Source organism: Pleurodeles waltl, chromosome 2_2 (genome assembly GCF_031143425.1).
Source record: "Pleurodeles waltl isolate 20211129_DDA chromosome 2_2, aPleWal1.hap1.20221129, whole genome shotgun sequence".
NCBI classification, from domain to species: Eukaryota; Metazoa; Chordata; class Amphibia; order Caudata; family Salamandridae; genus Pleurodeles; species Pleurodeles waltl.
Genome location: NC_090439.1, coordinates 246,456,068 through 246,483,718, shown reverse-complemented (window position 1 = coordinate 246,483,718; position 27,651 = coordinate 246,456,068). Strand labels below are relative to the sequence as shown.

Below are 27,651 nucleotides of genomic sequence, written 5' to 3'. Positions count from 1 at the left end.
CTGTGCTTGTGACCATTGTGATGCTAGGCACTGTTGTAAGGGCCGCATGTGCAATCTTGCGTTTGGGACAATGGCTATGCATGAAGACATCATGCCTAGGAGTTTCATTACCATTTTGACTTGTATCTTTTGTGTTGGATACATGGCCTGTATTATCTTTTGAAATGTTTGAACCCTTTGTGGACTTGGAGTGGCAATCCCTTTTGCTGTGTTGATTGTCGCTCCTAAGTATTGCTGTGTTTGACACGGCAAAAGGTGTGACTTCGCGTAGTTAATGGAGAAACCTAGCCTGTGAAGGGTCTGTATGACATTTTGTGTGCTGTGAACACTGTCTTAGCGTGTTGGTTTTGATTAACCAGTCGTCTAAGTACGGGAACACATGTATTTGCTGCCTTCTGATATGTGCAGCTACTACTGCCAGGCATTTTGTAAAAACTCTTGGCGCAGTTGTTATTCCGAATGGCAACACTTTGAATTGGTAATGTATTCCTTGGAATACAAACCTTCGGTATTTCCTGTGTGAAGGATGTATTGGTATATGGAAATACGCATCTTTTAGGTCTAATGTTGTCATGTAATCCTGCTGTTTGAGCAGTGGGATTACGTCTTGTAACGTGACCATGTGAAAGTGGTCTGATTCGATGTAGGTATTTAGTGTTCTGAGATCTAGTATTGGTCTCAGAGTTTTGTCCTTTTTGGGTATTAGAAAGTACAGTGAGTAAACTCCTGTGTTTTTTTTTGTAGATTTGGTACTAATTCTATTGCGTCCTTTTGTAGCAATGCTTGAACTTCTAGTCCTAGAAGATCTATATGTTGTTTTGACATATTGTGTGTTTTCGGTGGGACGTTTGGAGGGAATTGGAGAACATCTATGCAATAACCATGCTGGATAATTGCTAAGACCCAAGTATCTGTTGTTATTTCCTCCCAAAGTTTGTAAAATTGGCTTAGTCTTCCCCCCACAGGTGTTATGTGATGGGGTTGTGTGACTTGTGAGTCACTGTTTATTTTGAGGAGTTTTGGGGCCTTGGAATTTCTCAATTTCTTGGGAATTGGCCCCCTCTATATTGCCCCCAAAAACCTCCCCTCTGATATTGACCCTGGTAAGTAGGCCTTGTTTGTGAGGTTGTGGTTTCTGTGGGTTGACCTCGAAACCCTCCCCTAAAAGGTGTTTTTCGAAATGTGCCTCTGCTCTGCGGGGAGTAGAGTGCGCCCATGGCTTTGGCTGTATCGGTGTCTTTTTTGAGTTTCTCAATGGCAGTGTCTACCTCTGGCCCAAACAATTGCTGTTCATTAAATGGCATATTGAGCACAGCTTGTTGGATTTCCGGCTTGAACCCTGAAGTGCGCAGCCATGCGTGCCTTCGTATGGTGATTGCAGTGTTTATTGTCCTTGCAGCTGTATCTGCTGCATCCATGGAAGACTGTATCTGATTATTTGAGATACTTTGTCCCTCTTCTACCACCTGTTGCGCTCTTTTTTGGAACTCTTTGGGTAAGTGTTCGATGAAATGTTGCATTTCATCCCAATGAGCTCTGTCGTATCTTGCCAAAAGTGCTTGTGAATTGGCAATACGCCATTGATTTGCTGCTTGTGCTGCAACCCTTTTTCCTGCAGCATCAAATTTGCGGCTCTTTGTCTGGAGGTGGTGCGTCTCCTGAGGTATGAGAGTTGGCTCTCTTACGAGCTGCCCCGACAACTACTGAGTCTGGTGTTAGTTGTGTTGTAATATAGATTGGATCTGTTGGCGGTGGCTTGTACTTTTTCTCCACCCTTGGAGTTATGGCTCTGCCTTTAACTGGATCCTGAAATATTTGTTTTGAATGTCTTAGCATTCCTGGGAGCATGGGAAGGCTTTGGTACTGGCTATGGGTGGAGGATAGGGTGTTAAACAGAAAGTCATCCTCAATTGGTTCAGAATGTAAGGTGACGTTGTGAAATTCGGCTGCCCTTGCGACCACCTGTGTGTAGGATGTACTGTCCTCAGGTGGTGACGGTTTTGTGGGATAGGAGTCTGGGCTGTTGTCAGACACTGGAGCATCGTAAAGGTCTCATGCATCTGGATCATCCTGACTCATTGTAGTATGAGCTGGTGAGTGCATCAGTGGTGGAGTTGTTGCTGGTGATGCATGTATTGATGGTGGTGGGGTGGTTTTCCTAGCCACTTTTGCCTGTGGTTGCTTGTCCTTTTGTTGAAAGGCAAGTTTCCTTTTTATTTTGATTGGGGGAAGAGTGGTTATCTTCCCTGTGTCCTCATGAATATGAAGCCTTCTTTGCGTGTAGTCAGGCTCTACAGCTTGAAGCTCCTCTCCAAATCTATGTAATTGGGAGGTTAATCCTTGTTCCTCTGTATAGGAACTAGTTTTCGGCTTTGAGGCTGGATGTTTCGGAACCGAAACCTTTTCGGAAGTCTTTTTAGGCTCCGAAGAAACCTTCTTTGTTTTCGGCGTGGTGTCTCGGTGCCGAAATTCTTCAGTGCCGCTGTCTCTGTGCCGAATTTTCTCGGAGCCGCTGTCTCAGCACCAAATTTTCTCGGAGCCGCTGTCTCGGCTCTGAGGTTGCTGTGTGGCGGTATCTCGACCGGAGTCGGATGACCGACACCAGCATGCCCTTTTTCAGTGCCTTGGATCGGTCACCTAGTTTTCGGGTTAAGCCATGGCCTGTTGGCTGTGGCGTCCCCTGGGCTTTTGTGGACTTCTCTTGAGTCTTGATTTTCGACGTCTTACTCACGGTTTGGGGTGTTTCTTCGGCGTCGAGTTCTTCAGAATCCGACTCGTGGATGGAGAAAGCTGCTTCTTCCTCCTCGAAACGTTCTTGACCTGTCGGCGTGGACTCCATTTGTAGTCTCCTGGCTCTTCGGTCTCTCAGCGTCTTCCTCGACCGAAATGCTCGACAGGTTTCACAAGTATCCTCCTTGTGCTCGGGGGACAAGCACAAGTTACAGACCAGATGCTGATCCGTATACGGATACTTGTTATGGCATTTTGGGCAGAAGCGGAACGGGGTCCGTTCCATCAGCCTTGAAGTCACCCGTGGCCGGGCCGACCAGGCCCCGACGGGGGATCGAAAAAACCCTGAAGGGCAACCGGAGCTCTTCAAAATTCGGTGTCGATTTGTTCTAACTAACCCGATACCGAACGCAAACAATACCGACGATTTTTTCCGAGATGCTAACTAACTTTCCGACCCGAAACACGGAGCGAAAAGGAACACGTCCGAACCCGATGGCGGAAAAAAAACAATCTAAGATGGAGTCGACGCCCATGCGCAATGGAGTCGAAACGGGAGGAGTCCCTCGGTCTCGTGACTCGAAAAGACTTCTTCGAAGAAAAACAACTTGTAACACTCCGAGCCCAACACCAGATGGCGGACTGTGCACAGCATGTGTATCTGCAGTTACACATGCCATCGAACATATATATATATATATATATATATATATATATATATATATATATATATATATATATATATATATATATATATATATATATATATATATATATATATATATATATATAAAAATAAAAGAGTGAAGATAAAGCTGGGAAGATGCTGGCATGGTTGGTATACAAAGACAACAATGTTGCATATTACAACAATTACTGATCCCCAGGGATTTCAGCTACACACTAGTATTAGCATAGTAGAGACAGTAGCGAGTTACATGAGACCTCTATAGGGGAGGATATGAGAGCATCAATGGGGAACTCTAGGACTTCGTAAATGACTGCCCCTGTAGGAGACTAGACAAATCAGCAGCAAAGGCACTGGAGGAGGCTGTGACAGAATTGGTGTGGCCATAACTCAACTGCAACCTGACAAAACTCCAGGCCCTAGTGTACTCCCAGTATAGGTGTTCCAAAGCATGGCGGGTAAGGTAGTTCCACCAAGTACATAAAATGTGCATCAAGGCATATAGTGATGGGGTGTAGCCTGAAGACTTAAGGGCGGCAATAGTAATGTCCGTGTTGAAGCCTGGAAAAAAGGCAGATAAATGGGACTTATATAGGCCATTATCAATGTTAAATGTGGACGCAAACATCTTAGCTAAAGTCCTGAAGAATCGCCTTCAGGGAGTGATAACCAAAACGGCTTTATGCTACAAAGATCCACTTGATTTAACCTTAAGAGACTGTACAACAATATGACGTTGGTGTCAGGGCTGCAAGTCCCACTAGCGGTGGCCTCCTTGGATGCTAAAAACATTTGATTCAGTGGAGTGGCCTTATATGTTCACGATCCTGGCAAAGATGGGATTTGGTCCCAAATTCTTGAAATGGGTCCGACTGTTCTACACAAAACCACGGACAAGGGTGAGCGTGAACAGGGTGCTGTCTGGCGTTTTCCCATATAGAGAGGGGGACATGACAGGGTTGTTCTCCTGAGTCGCTGCTCTTCACTCTGGTCATAGAGACGCTGGCTGAATGGATACGTGGAGATGCACTGATAGAATGTTGGAGGTGTGGCAGACCCTGATAAGTACCTTTATCTGTTCAGAGAGATATTCAAGATACTTGGGGAATATGCAGGACTTAAAATTAACTGGAATAAGTCCTTTATTTTCCCGGTGGAAAATTCGAAAGCAGAGAAATCTCTCCCTATGCCCCTTGGGGAGGAAATAACCCATTTTAAATACCTGGGCCTATGGATCTCCACGTCTCCAGCCAAGCATTTTTTTAGGAAAGTATTACACCACTAGTTCGGAGTTTGAGGGAAGACATCAGACATTGGGAGAACCTACTGCTGTCATTACTGGGCAAAGCGACAATCTTTAAAACGGTTACATTACCAAGGTTCCTCTATATAATGCAGAGCACACCATACAGGCTACCTAATAGCTTCTTTAAGGAGATAGAGGCGCTACTTCGAAAGCTTCTCTGGCAGAGTGGAGCACAGAGGATAGCGCTCTCCCACCTCCAAAGATCTGTATATGAGGGAGGAATATCGCTACCCAACATGCGTAGATATGAGACGGCACACGGTGGGGCTGTGGCATCAACTACATAGGAAAATGGAAGGGTAGACTGACACCAAACACCCCCCTCTGGGTGAGAAACAGACAGCCGGGAGTGGTGAACCTGGAAGGCTTTAGACAGTGGGACCTTCAATGGATCAGCACACTGGTAGACGTGTGGAAAGCCAATGGCATGGCCACATTCACACACTTTTAAACGGAATACAACATGAACCCCTCACAACAATACAGATACCTCCAATTAAGACATGCACTGAACTCACACATTGCAGCGGAGGAAGATACAATGGAGTCAACCCCACTGGAAAATAGAAAATAAGTTGCTAAATGCCCCCCTCACAACAATAAAATCACGTCACAAATGTACCAGACACTTATGAGGAACACTTAAAGAATTAAATGCGTTGAGGCATAAATGGCAGAATGATGTGGGTGAACTAGAGGACGATGAGTGGGCAGACGCGCTACAATTCCCCAAACAAGTAGCAATCAAAGCCAGGAATAAGCTAGTACAGTTTACAATATGACACCAGAACACAATCAAACACTACAGAAAGAAATCAAGATTTGCTTTGCCTACGATAGTGTGGACAAGACAGACCACTATATCACACTGTGGGATTGCCCAAAATTGACCAGGTACTGGGATTAAATTCACCAGCACTTACAGGAGACTACTGGCATCTGATTGGAGAGATCAGCGAGAAGAGTGCTGTAAGGAAATGCCTCCTTGGCATGGTTACCCCCTGACTTTTTGCCTTTGCTGATGCTATGTTTTGAATTGAAAGTGTGCTGAGGCCTGCTAACCAGGCCCCAGCACCAGTGTTCTTTCCCTAACCTGTACTTTTGAATCCACAATTGGCACACCCTGGCATCCAGGTAAGTCCCTTGTAACTGGTACCCCGGGTACCAAGGGCCCTGAAGCCAGGGAAGGTCTCTAAGGGATGCAGCATTTCTTATGCCACCCTGGGGACCCCTCACTCAGCACAGACACACTGCTTGCCAGCTTGTGTGTGCTGGTGAGAACAAAACGAGTAAGTCGACATGGCACTCCCCTCAGGGTGCCATGCCAACCTCACACTGCCTATGCAGTATAGATAAGTCACCCCTCTAGTAGGCCTTACAGCCCTAAGGCAGGGTGCACTATACCATAGGTGAGGGCACCAGTGCAGGAGTACTGTGCCCCTACAGTGTCTAAGCCAAACCTTAGACATTGTAAGTGCAGGGTAGCCATAAGAGTATATGCTCTGGGAGTCTGTCAAACACGGACTCCACAGCACCATAATGGCTGCACTGAAAACTGGGAAGTTTGGTATCAACTTCTCAGCACAATAAATGCACACTGATGCCAGTGTACATTTTATTGTGAAATACACCCCAGAGGGCACCTTAGAGCTGCCCCCTGAAACCTTAACCGACTATCTGTGTAGGCTGACTGGTTCCAGCAGCCTGCCACAACCGAGACATGTTGCTGGCCCCATGGGGAGAGTGCCTTTGTCACTCTGAGGCCAGTAACAAAGCCTGCACTGGGTGGAGATGCTAACACCTCCCCCAGGCAGGAGCTGTAACACCTGGCGGTGAGCCTCAAAGGCTTACCCCCTTTGTTCCAGCACCACAGGGCACTCCAGCTAGTGGAGTTGCCCGCCCCCTCTGGTCACGGCCCCACTTTTGGCAGCAAGGCCGGAGGAGATAATGAGAATAACAAGGAGGAGTCACTGGCCAGTCAGGACAGCCCCTAAGGTGTCCTGAGCTGAAGTGACTAACTTTTAGAAATCCTCCATCTTGCAGATGGAGGATTCCCCAATAGGATTAGGGATGTGACCCCCCTCCCCTTGAGAGGAGGCACAAAGAGGGTGTACCCACCCTCAGGGCTAGTAGCCATTGGCTACTAACCCCCCAGACCTAAACACGCCCTTAAATTTAGTATTTAAGGGCTTCCCTGAACCTAAGAATTTAGATTCCTGCAACTTACAAGAAGAGGACTGCTGAGCTGAAAGACCCCTGCAGAGGAAGAAAAGAAGACACCAACTGCTTTGGCCCCAGACCTACCGGCCTGTCTCCTGCCTTCCAAAGAAACCTGCTCCAGCAACGCTTTCCCAAGGACCAGCGACCTCTGAATCCTCAGAGGACTGCCCTGCTTCAAGAAAGACAAGAAACTCCAGAGGACAGCGGCACTGCTCCAAAAGAACTGCAACTTTGTTACAGTGGAGCAGATTTAAAGACCCCTGCAAATCCCCGCAAGAAGCGTGAGACTTGCAACACTGCACCCGGCGACCCCGACTCGACTGGTGGAGAACCAACACCTCAGGGAGGACCCTCCGGCGACTCCGAGACCGTGAGTAACCAAAGTTGTCCCCCCTGAGCCCCCACAGCGACTGCAGAGGGAATCCCGAGGCTCCCCCTGACCGCGACTGCCTGAACCTAAAGTCCCGACGGCTGGAAAAGACCTTGCACCCGCAGCCCCCAGCACCTGAAGGAACGGAACTTCTGTGCAGGAGTGACCCCCAGGAGGCCCTCTCCCTTGCCCAGGTGGTGGCTACCCCGAGGAGCCCCCCCCTTGCCTGCCTGCACCGCTGAAGAGACCCCTTGGTCTCCCATTGAAACCTACAGAGAACCCGACGCTGGTTTGCACACTGCACCCGGCCGCCCCCGCACTGCTAAGGGTGTACTTTTTGTGCTGACTTGTGTCCCCCCCGGTGCCCTACAAAACCCCCCTGGTCTGCCCTCCAAAGACGCGGGTACTTACCTGCTGGCAGACTGGGACCGGGGCACCCCCTTCTCTCCATTGAAGCCTATGTGTTTTGGGCACTTCTTTGACCTCTGCACCTAACCGGCCCTGAGCTGCTGGTGTGGTAACTTTGGGGTTGCTCTGAACCCCCAACGGTGGGCTACCTTGGACCCAAACCTGAGACTTGTAAGTGATTTACTTACCTGCTAAAACTAACAATAACTTACCTCCCCCAGCAGTTCTGACCTCACTCACAAGAAAGTGACTTTGCTCAGTGCCACACTATTGGGCAAATCAATTTTGAATCCTTAATTTGCCTGTGCAGAAGCATGAATTTGGGGAATGTCTGTGTGAAAATGGGTCTTTGTGTTTCTGTCACTGACAAGAGTCAAAGGATACCACTACAATTTCAATGGGGAATCAAATATTATATGCTTTCAATCTGATTAGATTTTCAACTCTTAATTCCATTATTGTTCTTAATGAATATGAATTTACAAATTGATCTTTAGATTTCCACCACTTGGGTTCTACTAAAAGTAGGTGGTATATTTACAACGAGCGACAATGTCTAATGTAAGGCACAGAGACGTGGCATTTAGGCTTGTCCTGTATTCCAGATGTGGCTGCCAGAACTAGAATGCTGCAAGAGCACTCAAAGTGAGAAATCTAGGAGTGACCTTTCGAACAGCTGACCATACTCTAGATGTTGCCTATAAAACTAACTCAAGACAAATTCAACCTTCACAGCTGAATATGGGAATGCAAACTCGCCTCAGCAAAATGTGTACTTTGCAATGGAAAAAGTCTTCTATTTCCTGAAGGTTTTATTTAATCCTCTCCAGCCCAACATTACTCCTGCATTTCAGTGGTCTTACCAATGTATACACTTGATATTACAAGAAATATAAAATCATCACAGACAAGGAAAGCTTAAATGGTTGGTGGCAATTTGACTATTTTGAGCATAAAAGAGCCTTGCTTATCCCAGTGCTGTTTTTAAAGTAATCTAGCATTGATGGTGGGCATACCAGCAGTGATCATTAGTGAAACCCTGAAAAGCTTGTAGCAATACAGAAGCGAAAACAATTTGTTTAGTCCGAGCTTTTTTTCCTGGCCAAAATTTTCACACCAAAGATCGTTCAAGTTCCTTCAAAGCATTTTAAAGTAGCGGCCAGTTACTCTGCATTAGCTGAACAATAGAACAGTCCTTGCCTTCTGGGTAAAATGATTGTCCAAGTATGCATAGCAACAAATATACAGAAGGCATCAGTGAAAACAGAACTGCAGTCTCCTGGAAACCAAAGAACACAAAGTGAGTGTTCCTTTGGGCCATTGGGCATATCATTTGAGGCCTCAATGCTAGATTCAGTCACCACTAGTGTAGTTTTCAGAGAAGCTATAACAACAAGTTGAAATAATCACTTAATTACCTTCCACTGGGTCATCCCTGGCATCCACTTCAAACCAGGGAGCTCCGAAGAGACATCAGCAAGCTCCAAAGCACCTACAGAAATGCACATAAATAAATTACTTCATATACCTTTGTATATATTAAAATAAAACAGAAGGTCATAGTCTATTTAACATGCTGACCAAATCACTTGCCTATGTATTATTTCAACAGTTCTGCCTATTGTAAGAGGCTGGCCTGGCTTATAGTGGGTACCTTGTGGTACGTACACCTTGTGCCAGGTCCAGTTATCCCTTATTAGTAAAATAGAAATAGAGGTGTTCTAGCAGCTTAGGCTGATAGAGGTAGCTATAGCAGAGCAGCTTAGGCTGAACTAGGAGACATGCAAAGCTCCTACTATACCACTTATATCATATAACACTATACCATAAGAAAACACAATACTCAGTTACTAAAAATAAAGGTACTTTATTTTAGTGACAATATGCCAAAAGTATCTCAGAGGATACCCTCCCTTAGGAGGTAAGTAAAATAAACTAATTATATGTGCACAAACCAAAAGCAGGTAAGTAACAGTTAGAAAACTAGTACAAACACTGTAGAATCACAATAGAATACAATAGGTAGAAGTAGGCCTAGGGGCAACACAAACCGTATTCTCCAAAAGTGGAATGCGAACCACGAATGGACCCCAGGCCTAGGGTAGGTTGTAGAGGGTCGCTGAGACTATTAGAAAAACACTAAGGGTGTCCAAGATACCCAACCCTACGACCCTGAAAAGTAGGAGTAAAGTTACCCTACTAACCCAGACAGACAGTAAAGTCAAGATAGGGGATTCTGCAAGGACAATAACTAACTGCAAAGCACTGAAGAAGGATTCCTGGACCTGAGGACCTGCAAAGGAAGGGGACCAAGTCACGCAAGTGTCCAGGGGGGACAGGAGCCCACTAAACCCCAGATGAAGGTGCAAAAGGGCTGCCTCCGGGTGGAAGAAGCAGAAGATTCTGCAACAACGGAAGGTGCCAGGAACTTCTCCTTTGGTCAGAAGATGTCCCAAGGCGTGTTGGAGGATGCAGAGCTGTTTCCATGCAGAAAGACCGCAAACAAGCCTTGCTAGCTGCAAGAGTCGCGGTTGAGGATTTTGGTTGCTGCTGGGGCCACAGAAGGACCAGGAGGTCGCCCCTTGGAGGAGGAGACAGAGGGAGCGCTCAGCAACTCAGAGCCCCCGCAGAAGCAGGCAGCACCCGCAGAAGTACCTGAACAGGCACTTAGAAAATCTGAGGACAGCAGTCGACTGTCACAAAGGAGGTTCCCACGACATCAGAGTCCAACTCAGCGAGTTGGGCAAATGCAGGACGGAGAGCTGGGGACCTGGGCTAGGCTGTGCACAAAGGAAGTCTTGGAAAAGTGCACAGAAGCCCGAGCAGCTGCAGTTCACAGGATTACTGTCTGGCGTGGGGAGGCAAGGACTTACCCTCCACCAAAATTTGAACAGAAGGGCCACTGGACTGTGGGAGACACTTTGACCCAGCTCCTGTGTTCCAGGGACTACACTCCCCAGGATGAGAGGGGACCCAGAGGACCGGTGATGCAGAAGTTTGGTGCCTGCGTTAGCATAGGGAAGATTCCATCGACCCACAGGAGATTTCTTCTTAGCTTCAAGTGCAGGGTGAAGGCAGACAGCCCTCAGAGCATGCACCACCAGGAAACAGTTGAGAAACAGCCGGCAGGATGAGGCGCTACAATGTTGCTGGTAGTCTTCTTGCTACTTTGTTGCGGTTTTGCAGGCATCCTGGAGCAGTCAGCGGTCGATCCTTGGCAGAAGTCGAAGAGGGAAGTGCAGAGGAACTCTGGTGAGCTCTTGCATTCGGTATCTGAGGAAAGCCCAGAGGAGAGACCCTAAATAGCCCACAGCGGAGGATTGGCTACTGAGAAAGGTAAGCACCTATCAGGAGGGGTCTCTGACATCACCTGCTGGCACTGGCCACTCAGATCTGTCCATTGTGCCCTCACACCTCTGCATCCAAGATGGCAGAGGTGTGGAAAACACTGGAGGAGCTCTGGGCACCTCCCCTGGGAGGTGCCGGTCAGGGGAGTGGTCACTCCCCTTTCCTTTGTCCAGTTTCGCGCGGGAGCAGGGCTGGGGGATCCCTGAACCGATGTAGGCTGGCTTATGCAGAGAGGGCACCATCTGTGCCCATCAAAGCATTTCCAGAGGCTGGGGGAGGCTACTCCTCCCCAGCCCTTCACAGCTATTTCCAAAGGGAGACGGTGTGACACCCTCTCAGAGGAATTCCTTTGTTCTGCCTTCCTGGGACCAGGCTGCCCAGGCCCCAGTGGGGCAGAAACCTGTTTGAGGGGTTGGCAGCAGCTGCAGTGGAGACCCCGGAAAGCAAGTTTGGCAGTACCAGGCTCTGTGCTAGAGACCCAGGGATGCATGGAATTTTCCCCCCAATACCAGAATGATATTGGGGTGACAATTCCATGATCCTAGACATGTTACATGGCCATGCTCGGAGTTACCATTGTGACGCTACATATAGGTATTGACCTATATGTAGCGCACACGTGTAATGGTGTCCCCGCACTCACAAAGTCCGGGGAATTTGCCCTGAACAATGTAGGTGCACCTTGGCTAGTGCCAGGGTGCCCACACACTAAGTAACTTTGCACCTAACCTTCACCAAGTGAGGGTTAGACATATAGGTGACTTATAAGTTACTTATGTGCAGTGAAAAATGGCTGTGAAATAACACGGACGTTATTTCACTCAGGCTGCAGTGGAAGTCCTGTGTAAGAATTGTCTGAGCTCCCTATGGACGGCAAACGAAATGCTGCAGCCCAAAGGGATCTCCTGGAACCCCAATACCCTGGGTACCTAGGTACCATATACTAGAATAAAGCCCAACATTTACGAGCACTAAGAATGTATGCAAAATCACCAGAGTAAATCTTCATTAGGAAAAGACATAGAAGCTAGGACGAGGGTATGTGAGTACATGCTTTTCCCTACCCTCTACGTATGCCGTATCAGAGTGCCACACTTTGGCTATATTCGCACAAAGGAACACATATCGCAAACTAATGATGCATCTCAGATGGTGAATAAGAGGGCAGCAGACTTAAAACTGACCTGCAAGGAGCAAAGTATGTTTTACCGGTTTCCTGTCAACCAAATGAGGATGTAACTAACACTAAGTTCCAGCCGCTTTGTTTGACAATGTCCCAATTCATGTACATATATCTGATCACACTATTCCCCAAAACAGGCAGTATGAAATTCCAATACTCATGCCTGAAAACGCCTGGATTGCTTGTATGAAAACTATAATTCTGATTGGAACTGCAGTAAAGTCCTCTGTACATCGAATTCCATGTTCGCCCATGATGAGCATTTTCTTGGAGTGGGGCATTTAGCAGCTTGACAGAAGACGCTCAAAATCAAGATATAAACTTAATAGGTGAATTAATTATAGTGGGTCTCTGAGCCCGCTACTTCTGCCTCTTTGCACCTAATAAACACACTCTCCAGTCTCCGATTCTGCAATACACCCAAGTCAGTTTTTATTTCTCACGTACATCAAATTATATATCAAAACACAAACTAAAAGTAAGTAAAACTGAGCAACAAAAAATCTAAATAAAGACTCCCAGAACCAAGAGAGGATAAAGAGTTTCAATCCACGTATTTTTCTCTGTGACCAGTGTACATTTCATTTTTCCACACCGTTTGCAACATAAAACCTTTATTAGAAATAAATGTTGCCCATAACTCCCTCTTCCTCCAACAGAAACTAACCAAATCCACTAAACCAATAAAAAAAAGTAGTTTGCTTTTACGTGATTTTCTTCACTTTGCATAGACCAACGCTACATTACTCGCTTACCCCAAACTCTCGATATGGCTCATGCCTTATTAGCATTCTTAAATAAATCCTCAAGAGACACGAATTTCAAGACTGTAAGAGCCATAAAATGCTTAGAAGCTAGAAGATACTGAAATAAACACTCACCTTCACTTTTCTCCAGCAAAGAAGCAATGACTGCTTCATTTTCAACAGGGTTGAGGGAGCACGTAGAGTACACCATTCTGCCTCCTTCTGCCAACTGCTCAACACCACGGGTGGCAATCCTCAACTGTAAACTGGAGGAGAGATTAGTTCAAAGTTAGTAAATACCATGCATTAAATCGAATCCTGCAATGAGCATTACACGGTGTGCATGGGGCTGCATGTAAGACAATGCTTTTTGAACAGAGGAGGACAAGCATGTTATGTCTCACCAGGACAACTTAATATAAATCTCTGAATTCATTGTACTTAAGGTAAGACAGAGGGGCTACAGGAATACTATGAACAATGGACAAAGGGCTTCAAATGAAGAAAACCATATTCACGAATTTAAAAGTTCTTATCCCTTAGGATTTCACATTTTCCAATGCTGAATGACAAGAAAATTCACTTGGGGATCTACAAAATCATCACAATTAGGATGCCTTTTACAGGATGATCTCTCATCAGAGAATCAGCACACTAGCTGCAGTAAAGAAAAATCCCATAATCATCTGTGCCTACCAAAGGTACATCAATACCAGGCACAACGAGAGCTTTGAATGGTCAGGTACAGCCACATACCCAGTAGCTGCCCTTTAAAGTAAAAGGGAGAGTCCCAGCACTTCATCACTTGGGAAATACTTTTAGTGGCGGAGTCCTGGCACTTATTTGAGGCAAACAGATACTCTGGTTAAGTGACTATCTGCACTTCTATATGTCCATTTAAATCATTGGCACAACCAAATTAGTAACATTCACAATGGAGACAACAGAGGTCGGGAAGATCTAACAAGTTACAAACAGATAATTTAACACTTAGTAAATGTTTGCAAAAGTCAGCCAAAATAGTGACATAACCTTCACAAAGATAAACAAGGACTGACGCCTGGAGAAAGAGTGACGTTGAAGCCCGGGAAACCAGTTCAATCATGAGACATATTAAAGAGCTATTGCCAGCTAGAGAGCCAAAATGCTTAACTAAAGCAGTGGGACCCAGATATAAAGCACAACATGAATGCCAGCAGTAATAGGGTTAAGAGACCTGTTTGTGCCATATCTGGCCAATTAGTACTGAGGGAAGGTGGGTTTTTGCTGATGGTGAGCACTATCACTCTGTGAAATAGAAATTTGCTGCGTGGCTGGCTGCAGATCCTCAATGCAGCTGTAAAATGAGCTGGACTAAGAAGTATAGCTCAGCAAAACTGCACTGCGGGAGCGGCTAAATAGATTTTGCCAGCTTAACAAGTTAATGCCCATCTAGCTCATGAACTCAAACAGATAGACAAAAAACTTGTCTGACAGAAGTGGAACAGCGAATATAGTATATGGAAGACGGGGCCAAAGAAAATAGAGAAAAACCCTTGGATATGGAACGCCTCTTCCTAGTAACCCAGGAATAATGAAAACCTGGAGGCTAGGTCGAGGAGTAACCATCTTCACATCTTGGGGGTGCCAGAGTCAACCAAAAATGGCCAGCTTGACCTGTATTTTGAGAAGATGGTGGAAATGCTTGGAGTACACCTCATCTCCTGCCAATTCACAACAGAATGAGCACACAGATCACCGGCACCCAGATACATGCCAAGGACCCCTGTCCATCTAATTATTGCCAGTCCGTTAAACTTTCTGGACTGCGATAGTGTTTCAGCAGGCCAGAGAAAAGAAAGAGCTAAAATACTTCGGGAATCAAAAAACCATATACCCAGGCCTTACACTGGCACAACAAGAGGCTAGGTGGAAATATAATCCCATAAAGTAACAGAGACAACAAGCGGGCACTGAATATGCCATGTTGTACCCGGTGTGGCTAAAAATAAATCTTGACGTAAAGACACACATCATTATGAGTCCACAATAAGCAATGCCAACACTGCAAAGAAAAAAAAGTCACAATGAGACAGACTGTGAAGAAAATAAACTGTGGGTGAGCCACTGGGTGACACTGAGCGATAGCGAGGCAAATTGTGATTGGCTAAAGAGGGTAGATGCACTGTGGAGAGATCACACTGACCCTTCTTAAGACTATCCTACCAATGGAGCATGGGGTTTGGGTTTTGGACATAAAAAGACTTATGTGAATGATAAAGCAACAACATTCACTGCAAAAAACACTGAGCACGCAGCAAACTTCATGTGTCTGAACTCACTGCAACCACATGCACAGTAGAAATGCATGGATTTCACAACTCACAATTTACCTCTGCAAACAAGCAGTGGACTGAGTTTTGCACTCAGGAAGTGCACTTAGGAAAACACCACAATGCTATTAGGTTAGCTGTGTTCACATGGGAGCGTGATGAAATTTATGGTAATTTACAGGTTGGTACAAGGGGGAGAAGGTGGGAGAATACTGTGCCGCTGACATGATTGGGATTTCGGTGTAAGAGGGAGAAAAAGTTAGTAACTACAGGTAAGGTGCCACTTACACATCCACTTACAACCAATCACTGTGGAAGAGATCCTTACAGCAATTAAAAGGGTTTCCAAGAAGAAAAACACCTGGTCCCAGTGGGCTGCCGGACAGTTCTATAGGGAATATGCACCACTTTTAGTTCTGTATTGACTGACACTGTATGAAGAACAAGGGAACAGGCCTGCTGGCCCCAACCATGAGAGAAGCACTATTCTCACAATCCTAAAGCCTGGAAAAGGACCCACACAATGCAAATTTTACAGACCACAGTCACCTATAAACACGGACACTAAAACTCTAGCTATAGTTATAGCCACTAGGATCCCCCCCCATGCTCCCTGACTAAGTCAGACCTGAGCAGGCCTGCTTTGTACCAGAGATAGCCACATCACGCAACTTCCACACTATATTTGCCCTTGTACATAAATTGGTGCTCGATCCTAAGTCTGTGGTGGTACGCCTGGATGCCATAAAGGCATTTGACTCACTTGAGTGGAAATATAGAATTAAAATACTAAAGTGGATTGGTATGCCAGCTGCCATTGCAGATTGGATAACCCTACTGTACTCAAGCCCTGTGTCTTGGATCCAAGTAAATGGCAACATATCTGACTAACTTCACAACATGCAGGACTAGATACTGAATCTTTTTTGATATAGCGCTAGAAACTGTATCTTGCAAGCTGTGTTAATGCTATGTACCCTGCTCACTCAACTGTACAGACCACAAGCTCATAGCATCTCTCTCTGCTGCTATGGTCATCTATTTGAAAAACCCACATGAACACCTCTGATCTATCATTCGGGCGAGTATATATGATTTGGATATTTATCCGGCTCCATATTAAATGGACCAAGTCAGCGATTTTCCGACTCACTCGACCTTCGAAAGTAACTCCATTTAAATACGAACTCAAATGGTAAGAATATTCAGCTAATTAACTAGGCATAATGAACACTAGAGAGGACAAAATAATGGTGGCTAACAATGGTGAAGTAATCTCCAAACTGGAGACAGGTAGCACTGGATTATACTTCCACGGTCATTGGCGAGGCACAGTGCTTAATTTGTAAATGAAAACATGCCGGTGCTCAAAGCTCTCCTCTGAAACATTGCTGCTGAAATTAAATGTGGAGCACTGAATGCGGAGGCAACGTAACCCTGAAGCCATCTCGGGCCTCTCTAATCTATTTACAGCCACTCCCTGCCTCTCTAGCTCACTCTCGCAGCTTTCAGCTTGCTAACTGTGAAGTTTTTTCACTTTTCTCTTCTTCCGTCTTTCCCATATGTGTCTTTTGCACGCAGCAAATTCTTGAGGCAGAAGAATAAGCCCCGGCCCACAAAAATAACTGCCGGTGCTCAGCACCGGAAACAACAAATACAAATTAAGCACTGGTGAGGCAAGTGGCACTAACAAAAATGAGTATTCTGCCGGGTGATTGTATCTTTTTAACAAAATATCAATACCAAGAGCCGCATTCTTCCAACTAGAAGGATTAATGAGAACAGTAGCATGAGAGGGTAAAAACCCCACGTTAAAATGGGAGATCCTGATGCTACCATGCAATCTGGGTGGGGGGTCTTTGCAGCACCACACTTTTACCTTTGTGCCCAAGAACAGCATGCATATTACCAATACCACCCAATGGCATAGCTCCCACAACCAGAGGTTGAGGAGGACAACATTGGCCCTATACTGCTGCAAACCGTGATCTATCAAATCACACCTATCCCTCATGTGGAGATAAATGTGGTAGAAAGTACATCAACAGCATGAGGAAACTGGACTGAAGAGCCGAATTAGAGATACTCACCAAACATGGCACTTATGTACCACCAAAACGATCACTCACTACAGAATACAAACAGATGACGCAGAAAGGAGAGCGAGAAGAGCAAAAGATATTTCATAGTTAATTGAATGACCATCTTTGAAGCATATGGCCTCTTCCATTTTGTTAAAGGTGTAGAGAGAATATACACTCTTAAACAGCTGCATCTGGCATAGGGGTATTAGACGCATAAGATTTTAGGGCTAGATTACAAAAATGCATTGTGGCTGCAGCACAGAAATGTTACAATTACAATAAAACAGAGGGGCTCAATAGTTTAAAAAGGTATCTGGCACATTGTATAGGGTTGTGAAGCTGGAGTACTCACCCGTGTAGTTGTAAGCTGTTAAGTGTAGTCCATTTCTTCCAGACATCAATGTTTTTCCTCATGGTGCCATCCCCACTAAAAAACAAGAAAAGTTGCAACAATAGCTTTTAACTAGTACAATTTAAGCATCACATATAAAGACACATACAAAAATCATATGTTCCTACCATCTGCCTATTTATCCTACACTCCCGGAAAGTCCTACATCACCGGAAAACAGGAAAGTTAGATTATATTCTTTGCCCTGAAAAATGCCACAGACAAAACAAATACTTACACAGTTTTAACTCCCTGGTCCAATGCAGAAGTAGAATGCTAACTCAAAATCCATGCACTAAAGGGCTTATTGTGTGCTATATAATGTCAAATACTGTAGCTGAATTTCTAACATTTTTCAACTCCTATATTAAGTCTTGTTTTTACTACCTCTGGTGAGTCAAACGCACACAAAGCGATAATTTGTTATCACACTGGTGTCCAGCAGCATTGGCAAGCATAGAACAGAAGTGCTAAGTGGCAGTACCGACTTAAGACACTGTACAAAAACCACAGGTTGCCACAGATTCCCAAGGAAAAACCCATAAGGTTTATCAACTTCATGCTGAAGTGAAGGCTGCCAGACTAGAACAGTTTTTTTCAGCCCAATCGCAAAACCAAAAAGAAAGGCTCTGCACGCACAGCAAGAAATCTTCAGATTAGGCTCAAGAAGGAAACGAATAAGTGCACAATTATAAAACTGCTGTCACTTCTTACAAAAGGCTGCCTTAATTCAATTTTGGCTTACTTCTACTTGAAGATTAAATCAACAGTATGAAACAAAAGCATAATAAAACTCTGTGAGAAAGTAGCCTCTTTCTAGCCTTGTTACCCCCACTTTTGGCCTGTTTGTGAGTGTATGTCAGGGTGTTTTCACTGTCTCACTGGGATCCTGCTAGCCAGGGCCCAGTGCTCATAGTGAAAACCCTATGTTTTCAGTATGTTTGTCATGTGTCACTGGGACCCTGCTAGTCAGGACCCCAGTGCTCATAAGTTTGTGGCCTATATGTATGTGTTCCCTGTGTGGTGCCTAACTGTCTCACTGAGGCTCTGCTAATCAGAACCTCAGTGGTTATGCTCTCATTTCTTTCCAAATTGTCACTAACAGGCTAGTGACCATTTTTACCAATTTACATTGGCTTACTGGAACACCCTTATAATTCCCTAGTATATGGTACTGAGGTACCCAGGGTATTGGGGTTCCAGGAGATCCCTATGGGCTGCAGCATTTCTTTTGCCACCCATAGGGAGCTCTGACAATTCTTACACAGGCCTGCCACTGCAGCCTGAGTGAAATAATGTCCACGTTATTTCACAGCCATTTTACACTGCACTTAAGTAACTTATAAGTCACCTATATTTCTAACCTTTACCTGGTAAAGGTTAGGTGCAAAGTTACTTAGTGTGAGGGCACCCTGGCACTAGCCAAGGTGCCCCCACATTGTTCAGAGCCAATTCCCTGAACTTTGTGAGTGCGGGGACACCATTACACGCGTGCACTACATATAGGTCACTACCTATATGTAGCTTCACAATGGTAACTCCGAATATGGCCATGGAACATGTCTATGATCATGGAATTGCCCCCTCTATGCCATCCTGGCATTGTTGGTACAATTCCATGATCCCAGTGGTCTGTAGCACAGACCCTGGTACTGCCAAACTGCCCCTCCTGGGGTTTCACTACAGCTGCTGCCAACCCCTCAGACAGGCATCTGCCCTCCTGGGGTCCAGCCAGGCCTGCCCAGGATGGCAGAACAAAGAACTTCCTCTGAGAGAGGGTGTGACACCCTCTCCCTTTGGAAAATGGTGTGAAGGCAGGGGAGGAGTAGCCTCCCCCAGCCTCTGGAAAAGCTTTGTTGGGCACAGAGGTGCCCAATTCTGCATAAGCCAGTCTACACCGGTTCGGGGACCCCTTAGCCCTGCTCTGGCGTGAAACTGGACAAAGGAAAGGGGAGTGACCACTCCCCTGACCTGCACCTCCCATGGGAGGTGTCCAGAGCTCCTCCAGTGTGCTCCAGACCTCTGCCATCTTGGAAACAGAGGTGCTGCTGGCACACTGGACTGCTCTGAGTGGCCAGTGCCACCAGGTGACGTCAGAGACTCCTTGTGATAGGCTCCTTCAGGTGTTGCTACCCTATCCTCTCTCCTAGGTAGCCAAACCCTCTTTTCTGTCTATTTAGGGTCTCTGTCTCTGGGGAAACTTCAGATAACGAATGCAAGAGCTCCGCCGAGTTCCTCTGCATCTCTCTCTTCACCTTCTGATAAGGAATCGACTGCTGACCGCGCTGGAAGCCTGCAAACCTGCAACATAGTAGCAAAGACGACTACTGCAACTCTTTAACGCTGATCCTGCCGCCTTCTCTACTGTTTTCCTGCTTGTGCATGCTGTGGGGGTAGTCTGCCTCCTCTCTGCACCAGAAGCTCTGAAGAAATCTCCCGTGGGTCGACGGAATCTTCCCCCTGCAACCGCAGGCACCAAAAAGCTGCATTACCGGTCCCTTGGGTCTCCTCTCAGCACGACGAGCGAGGTCCCTCGAATCCAGCAACTCTGTCCAAGTGACCCCCACAGTCCAGTGACTCTTCAGTCCAAGTTTGGTGGAGGTAAGTCCTTGCCTCACCTCGCTGGGCTGCATTGCTGGGAACCGCGACTTTTGCAGCTACTCCGGCCCCTGTGCACTTGCGGCGGAAATCCTTTGTGCACAGCCAAGCCTGGGTCCACGGCACTCTAACCTGCATTGCACGACTTTCTAAGTTGGTCTCCGGCGACGTGGGACTCCTTTGTGCAACTTCGGCGAGCACCGTTTCACGCATCCTCGTAGTGCCCGTTTCTGGCACTTCTCCGGGTGCTACCTGCTTCAGAGAGGGCTCCTTGTCTTGCTCGACGTCCCCTCTCTCTGCTGGTCCAATTTGCGACCTCCTGGTCCCTCCTGGGCCTCAGCAGCGTCCAAAAACGCTAACCGCACGATTTGCAGCTAGCAAGGCTTGTTGGCGTTCTTTCGGCGGGAAAACACTTCTGCACGACTCTCCACGGCGAGAGGGATCCGTCCACCAAAGGGGAAGTCTCTAGCCCTTTTCGTTCCTGCAGAAACCTCAGCTTCTTCTGTCCAGTAGAAGCTTCTTTGCACCCGCAGCTGGCATTTCCTGGGCATCTGCCCATCTCCGACATGCTTGTGACTTTTGGACTTGGTCCCCTTGTTCCACAGGTACCCTAGATTGGAAATCCACAGTTGTTGCATTGCTGGTTTGTGTCTTTCCTGCATTATTCCTCTAACACGACTTCTTTGTCCCTAGGGGAACTTTAGTGCACTTTGCACTCACTTTTCAGGGTCTTGGGGAGGGTTATTTTTCTAACTCTCACTATTTTCTAATAGTCCCAGCGACCCTCTATAAGGTCACATAGGTTTGGGGTCCATTCGTGGTTCGCATCCCACTTTTGGAGTATATGGTTTGTGTTGCCCCTATCCCTATGTTTCCCCATTGCATCCTATTGTAACTATACATTGTTTGCACTGTTTTCTAAGACTATACTGCATATTTTTGCTATTGTGTATATATATCTTGTGTATATTTCCTATCCTCTCACTGAGGGTACACTCTAAGATACTTTGGCATATTGTCATAAAAATAAAGTACCTTTATTTTTAGTATAACTGTGTATTGTGTTTTCTTATGATATTGTGCATATGACACTAAGTGGTACTGTAGTAGCTTCACACGTCTCCTAGTTCAGCCTAAGCTGCTCTGCTAAGCTACCATTATCTATCAGCCTAAGCTGCTAGACACCCTATACACTAATAAGGGATAACTGGGCCTGGTGCAAGGTGCAAGTACCCCTTGGTACTCACTACAAGCCAGTCCAGCCTCCTACAAACTCAAAATACTTTCATAAAATCAGTGAAGATACACAATACCGACCAAAAATAAAAAAGCAAGAAAAAAAGCACCATCAGCAGAGGTGATCAGGAAAATGAAGTTTCTGCTGAACCTCCAAAAAAACAAAGTTTGTCAAGACAGGGTACTGCCAGTAGTGTATTCCTGAGAACTTAAACTTGACAGTTGAGGGCTGATTCAAACTCTATTTTGTGCACTCAATTCACAAACCTTGTTATAGAGTTACACTACTTTCCTCATGGCCCACCTACAACTTGACAAAGGAAAATCTTCAATGAAATTTACGATTTTTTTTTTTAAAACAAGTGCATGAGGTGGAGTACCAATTGAAATGAACACCCAGTACAGGGGTCTTGCCTCCAAGGCATGTTTTTGATACCATGTTTTGACAAGTAATGATAAAAACCAAAGGAAAAACCTGTATACCAATGCTGGACAAGACTACTGATGTAACAACAATATCCAACAAGGTGCTATGTAAGGATAATGAAAAACACTTAGATTCAGTATATCGCAGTAAATATTTAATAATTAAAACAAAATGTAAGAAGTATACAAATAAAGACCAAAATATGAAAAAAATATTATATACTATGTTGGCATACGTCATAGACAAACACTGAATTAACATTTAATCTTATATGTCCTCAGTGGTTAATGCTACACAATATACAGAGAAACCCACAGACAAATGGGCAGGTATATCAATATTTTATATGCAACAGTGTCCATATAATTATAACTGTATCAATGTTGTGTTTGCAATACACTGAATTATTGACTAATTTGTACAATAATTGTGAAAAGACGACATGGCCGGTTATAAATGTATTAAAATATTTATCATATTAGGGGACTCCCAGGTGACTGCACTGACCGCAGCTGCATGGGGGCAAGCAAAGAGCGGAGCAGACTGTAGGCCGCCCCAGGTGAGGTGAGTCAGTGGCCATGTCCTGGTGACCGCGGAGCGTGGGCCGAGTTGCTTCTGAAATGAGTGGGTGATTGCGTGGTGGACAGCGGCCCTCACACCTTGTAACATGCAGGCCGCATTAGCAGAGTCTCTCTTGGGGGCCCGGCCGTCTTGACCTATCTTGGCCTTGCGAGAGCATCTGGCACGCGGTGGCTCAGGGCTCGTATCGGGCCCAGGCCACCCGCACTGCAAGACTATATATATATATAAAATTAGCTATGGCTTGAGATCCCGCCCTGCACCCCCAACCCTCCCCCACCCACCTCTCTCAGCTCACTACTTCGTCTCTCTGCTGGAAGTAGACACTGTATTGCCGGACAGTAAAGGATAAATTACATTAATTATTTCATTCTTTGTAGGTGCCTGTTAAAGGAGAGCATCCCTTTAACTTATGCTTCCCTAGATGATCTGACTTTTGTCCCAAAAACCAGGACATTTATTTAAAATTAAGAGAAGCATTGGGACACTGGGACAGACCTCTAAAAACCGGGACTGTGTGGGGAAATCTGTGATGTCTAGTCACCCTAGGCTTGTGGTACAACATCGGAGGATGGTGGATCGGAGGTGACAGCCCTCCCAGATTGAGCCTACTTTCCCTCATGTCTTGGGCTACAGCCCCCAGGGGCATAACCAAGGACTGTGATACCACGCATCATTAATGAGAGGACTGCGTGAAGTGAGGCGCTGACTTCTGCGCATGATGAATTGCACCACTAGTGCGTTATTGGTGGCTCCGAGCCGTTAAGCATTAAAGATGATCAACCTTGTCCAAACTCCTGCTCATTTCTACATCAGTAGGGGCACCCGTCTCACCTTTCTTTCTTCTTGCTGTTGCAGACATTCTGCTCCCGGTTCTGGCTGCGATTGGGCCCTGCATGAGCAGAGGTACCCCTATGAACTCCAGCTCCATTACACAGGACTTCATAAGTGAGGGGAAGCTATTTTATCCGTGTACTGGACATAGCTCACTTCCTTAAAGGACCCCCACCATTGCTCCTACCAGCCTTCTGGGGTTTTCCAGGCAGCCCACACTGCTGCCACACCTCAGACAGGTTTCTGCCCTCCTGCTGCTTGACAAGCTCTAGCAAAGGAACGCAGAACAAAGGATTTCCTGTGGGAGAGGGAGATAATACTCTCTCCCTTGGAAATAGGGGTTACATGGCTTAGAGGGAGTGTAGGAAAGTACCCTCTTTTTGACATGTTACCCCCACTTTTTGCTGGCTGTCAGTGTGCTCTGACTGTGTTCACTGGGATCCTGCTAACCAGTACCCCAGGGATTGTGCCCTCTCCCTTTAAATATGGTTGCCCCTGAATTTAGTATACCCCGCAATTGGCATAATGGTGTCTCCATGTAAGCCCCTAGTATGTGGTATCCAGGGCATTGGGGCACCAGAGGTTCCCCATGGGCTGCAGTATGTATTGTGGCATCCATGGGAGCCCATGCAAAATATGTCTGCATGCATGCCATTGCAGCCTGCATGAAAAGGTGCATGCACCCTTTCACTACAGGTCAGTGCACCTGGTCACTATTAGCCAACCCTATGCAGGCCCTCCTAGTCCAGAGGGCAGGGTTCAAGTACCTGTGTGTGTGGGCACCCCTGCATGAGCAGAGGTGCCCCCACGAACTCCAGCTCCATTTCCCTGGATTTGGTGAGTGCAGGGAAGCCATTTTACTGTGTACTGGACATAGGTCACTACCTTTGTCGAGCTACATAATGGTAACGCCGAACCTGTGCATGTTTGGTATAATGAATGTCAGAATCATACCCCAATACTGGTGCCAGTATTGGTTGTATGATTCCATGCTCTCTGGGGGCTCCTTAGAGGACCCTTTCTGGGCTATTTAGGGTCTCCCTCTTGAATGGGTCCTCAGATTCAACATGCTAGATTCCAGCAGGACTCCCCTGCATCGTTTACTTTATCTTCTGCCCACTGGGACTGCAACTGGACCCTTCAGGTACTGACAATCTGCAACTCAGACGACGACTCTACTCTGCAACATTGTTTCTCCTACTCCTTCCAGCAACTGCAACATTTCCCCAGCTGTGCATACTCTGAGGGCGAGACTGTAAGCCCTTGCAGGACAGTACCCCTGTGCACGGCAACTCTTGCAGCTACCAAGGCTTAGTTGTTCCTCCTCCAAGGGATCTTCAGGCTCCGTGTAGCACTGGCCCCAGCACTCCTTCCTGCAAAGCACAGTCTCCTGCCTGCTGATCCAGCGACGTGGGACTCCTCTTCAGGTGTGCTGAGTGAGTCTCGCTGAGACTCTTGTGCCTGCCGCTAGGGGGTTGCCTGTGGGGGCTGCCTCCTCTTATGACTTTCCAGCTGCTGAGGGTCACCCAGACTCCCCTCCTTGGGTCGAGTCCCCTGGACCTCCCTGGTCTTCTTCAGACTTGCAAACCTTCTTCTCCATCTCTTACATTTACCAAAGCTTGTTGGTTTTCCAATACCACAAACCGACTGCATCACTTCTGGGACTCCTCAAGCTCCTGTGCTACACTGCTAACCTTCGTCCACCGTCAACCTGGTCCTGCATCCACAGAAGGGTGGGTAGTGGCTCCTGCCACAACCGGACATTCCAACTCTAATTGAACTAGGTCCACTTCCTTTGCAGGTCCTTGTCTGTCAGGCTTCACCTTTGGGTTCTCCCAGTCTTGGTTGGGTCTTGCATAATCTTTTTTCAAAGTCCTCCTGTTGGTTTTGGGGAAAACCAGGTAATTACCTCTGCTCTCCTGGGGGTCACTATGGTACTTGGGGTTAGTAGTTCCTCCAGCTCCCCTCTACGGATGCCACGTCCTTGGGAAGGGGACTGCCTTTCACATTCCATTTGTTTTAGTATATGGGTTGGCTCTCCCCTAGGACCCTTATTTGCCATTGCTTTCTATGCTATTTACTGATTCCTAATGTGTATATAATAGTGTGTTTACTTACCTCCAGTTGGGGGATTGCCTATTCAGTATTCTAGTATTTGCATTACTATAATCAAGTACCTTTATTTTTGTAACACTGTGTGGTTCATATGTGTGAGTGCTGTATAGTGGTATTGCATAAGCTTTGCATGTCACATAGATAAGTCTTGGCTGCTCATTCACAGCTACCTCTAGAGAGCCCTGGCTTCCTAGACACTGCCTAAGCTTCACTAATAGTTGATACCTGGACCTGGTATACGGTGATAACACCACAGGTGCTCACCACACACCAGGCCAGCATCCTATAGTACCCACAGAGTATACTCTGCTTTCCAGCAACAAAAGAACTTGGCTCCAGGATACCCTGACTCGGGGACATTACTTTCATTAAAAAAAGCAGATCTTCCAGTCCACACGCCAGCAGGAACCAATCGTCTTCCATGGTGACTAAAACAAGTATGATTCGGCTCACACGTTAGCATGTCGTAAAAACGTCAAGGATATAACCCAATATTTGCAATGTAACAAGATTCCATAGCAACGGGGCTTTACGCTCCTGAATCCACTTCACCCACTGTGACAAGAGGATTGCTGCTGGCACACCACAGCATGCACGTAGTCAGCCCCTCCCGCCACTGATGTGGACCAACTCGTTGAAGCGTGAGGCCGTGCTCTGATAGATGGGAGGGGGTTGGGGGCTGCTTCCAGCCCTCACACCAAGCCAAGAAGAAAGCCCAGAAACTCAAGCAACAGGCGGCTAAGGAACAGCATCCCCATTCTTCTGATTATAACACACCACCTTAACCATTTGACCCTCATTAAAGGAGAATTGATTGGAATTTTCTTATCTGTTATGCTTCTCCTGGGGGGTGTTTCTCTTCTGCTTTTGACAATAACTGTTTTCTTTTTCTCTTCCACCTATTAATGCTATGACTGCTGGAGGTGTTGGGATTGAGAGGAGAACATGGGTCTTAATACAAGGTCACCCCCTTCTTGCAGTTGTTTGCTTGTTTTTTTAATGCCCAACTTGCTAATTGTAGGAAGCTGGCTCTCTCTATATAGTGCACTAAAAAAGTACCCTGTGCAGAGAGTCCAGTGGATCTCCAATTGGTATAGCAAAGGTAGATAGGACGAATGCTCTATTTGTGGTAATGTGGGTGAACAGTTAGGCTTATCAGAGGGTAGTGCTATGAATTTGTTGTACTCGCAGAGGCAATACATGAGACACACACAAATCAGAAACCAATTTAGAAAAATAACACTTCATTTTATCTCAGTTTCAAACCTAAAAACCTCTTAATCAGGTAAGTAGACTTTCAAGCATAAATACTTTCAGTTTAAAAAATAGACAGTGCAATTTTAAAAGTTCTATCAATGTTATCCTATGGAGTAAAAACAATGTTCAGCAAACACAACGACTTATAAAGCCAATCTCAGAGAGTTAAGCGAAATACTGGGCACTGATCAGAACCACAACAACAGGTCACACTGGGGCGGCTGGGTGCAGAGGTACAATAAGGAGTCAGGTGACCAATGGTTTCCTATGGGAGACTGACCCTGTGACAGACCCTCCAGGCTCTGGCTGGAAAGCCAGTCGGGGACAACAAACATGTAGGTTCTAGACTTAGGGTGCTCAGGGACATAGGTGCACCTTTGGTCCTCTTCTCCTATGCCCAAGGGTGACATATGAAAGGGTGTTTTTTGGTGTCAGGTTTTCTCATATAAGAGCTCTAGCGGATAGTGGGGTCCTGTGAGTTGAGGCTGTGGTCATTGTGGGAGAGTCCGGCAGGGGTGGTCCCAGGGTGGACTCAGGTTCTCAGGAGCTGGAGAACATCACTGGTACCAAGGATCCACCTCAGCTGGGGTCAGGGGTCATAGGTGCAGCAGTTGCTGTAGGTGTTAGGTTTTCTCTCACCACTAGGCTGGGGGGAGAGGGGGCCTCCATGCAGGGGCTGCAGGAGACTTGGATGAGTCCAGGAGGGGTGATACTCTGCCAACTCCTTTGTCCTTTTTCTTCGTAGATAGTCAGGATCCAAGTTCTAGGGTCTAGGGGTGCCACCTAAATGCTCAATTTAGGGGTGTTAACAGGGAGTGC

The 27,651-nt window shown here is 46.3% G+C and overlaps 1 protein-coding gene across 1 annotated transcript in view; it reads right to left on the bottom strand.

Moving 5' to 3' along the window:
- NSUN2 (NOP2/Sun RNA methyltransferase 2) overlaps positions 1-27,651 on the bottom strand; it is a 480,899-nt gene that overhangs the window by 284,546 nt on the left and 168,702 nt on the right. The window contains exons 8-10 of the mRNA XM_069219708.1: positions 17,748-17,822; positions 13,135-13,265; positions 9,141-9,214 (exon numbers count right to left, since the gene is read on the bottom strand). Of these exons, the coding sequence (XP_069075809.1) occupies positions 9,141-9,214; positions 13,135-13,265; positions 17,748-17,822 (280 nt within the window). The remainder of the gene's footprint in view (positions 1-9,140; positions 9,215-13,134; positions 13,266-17,747; positions 17,823-27,651) is intronic.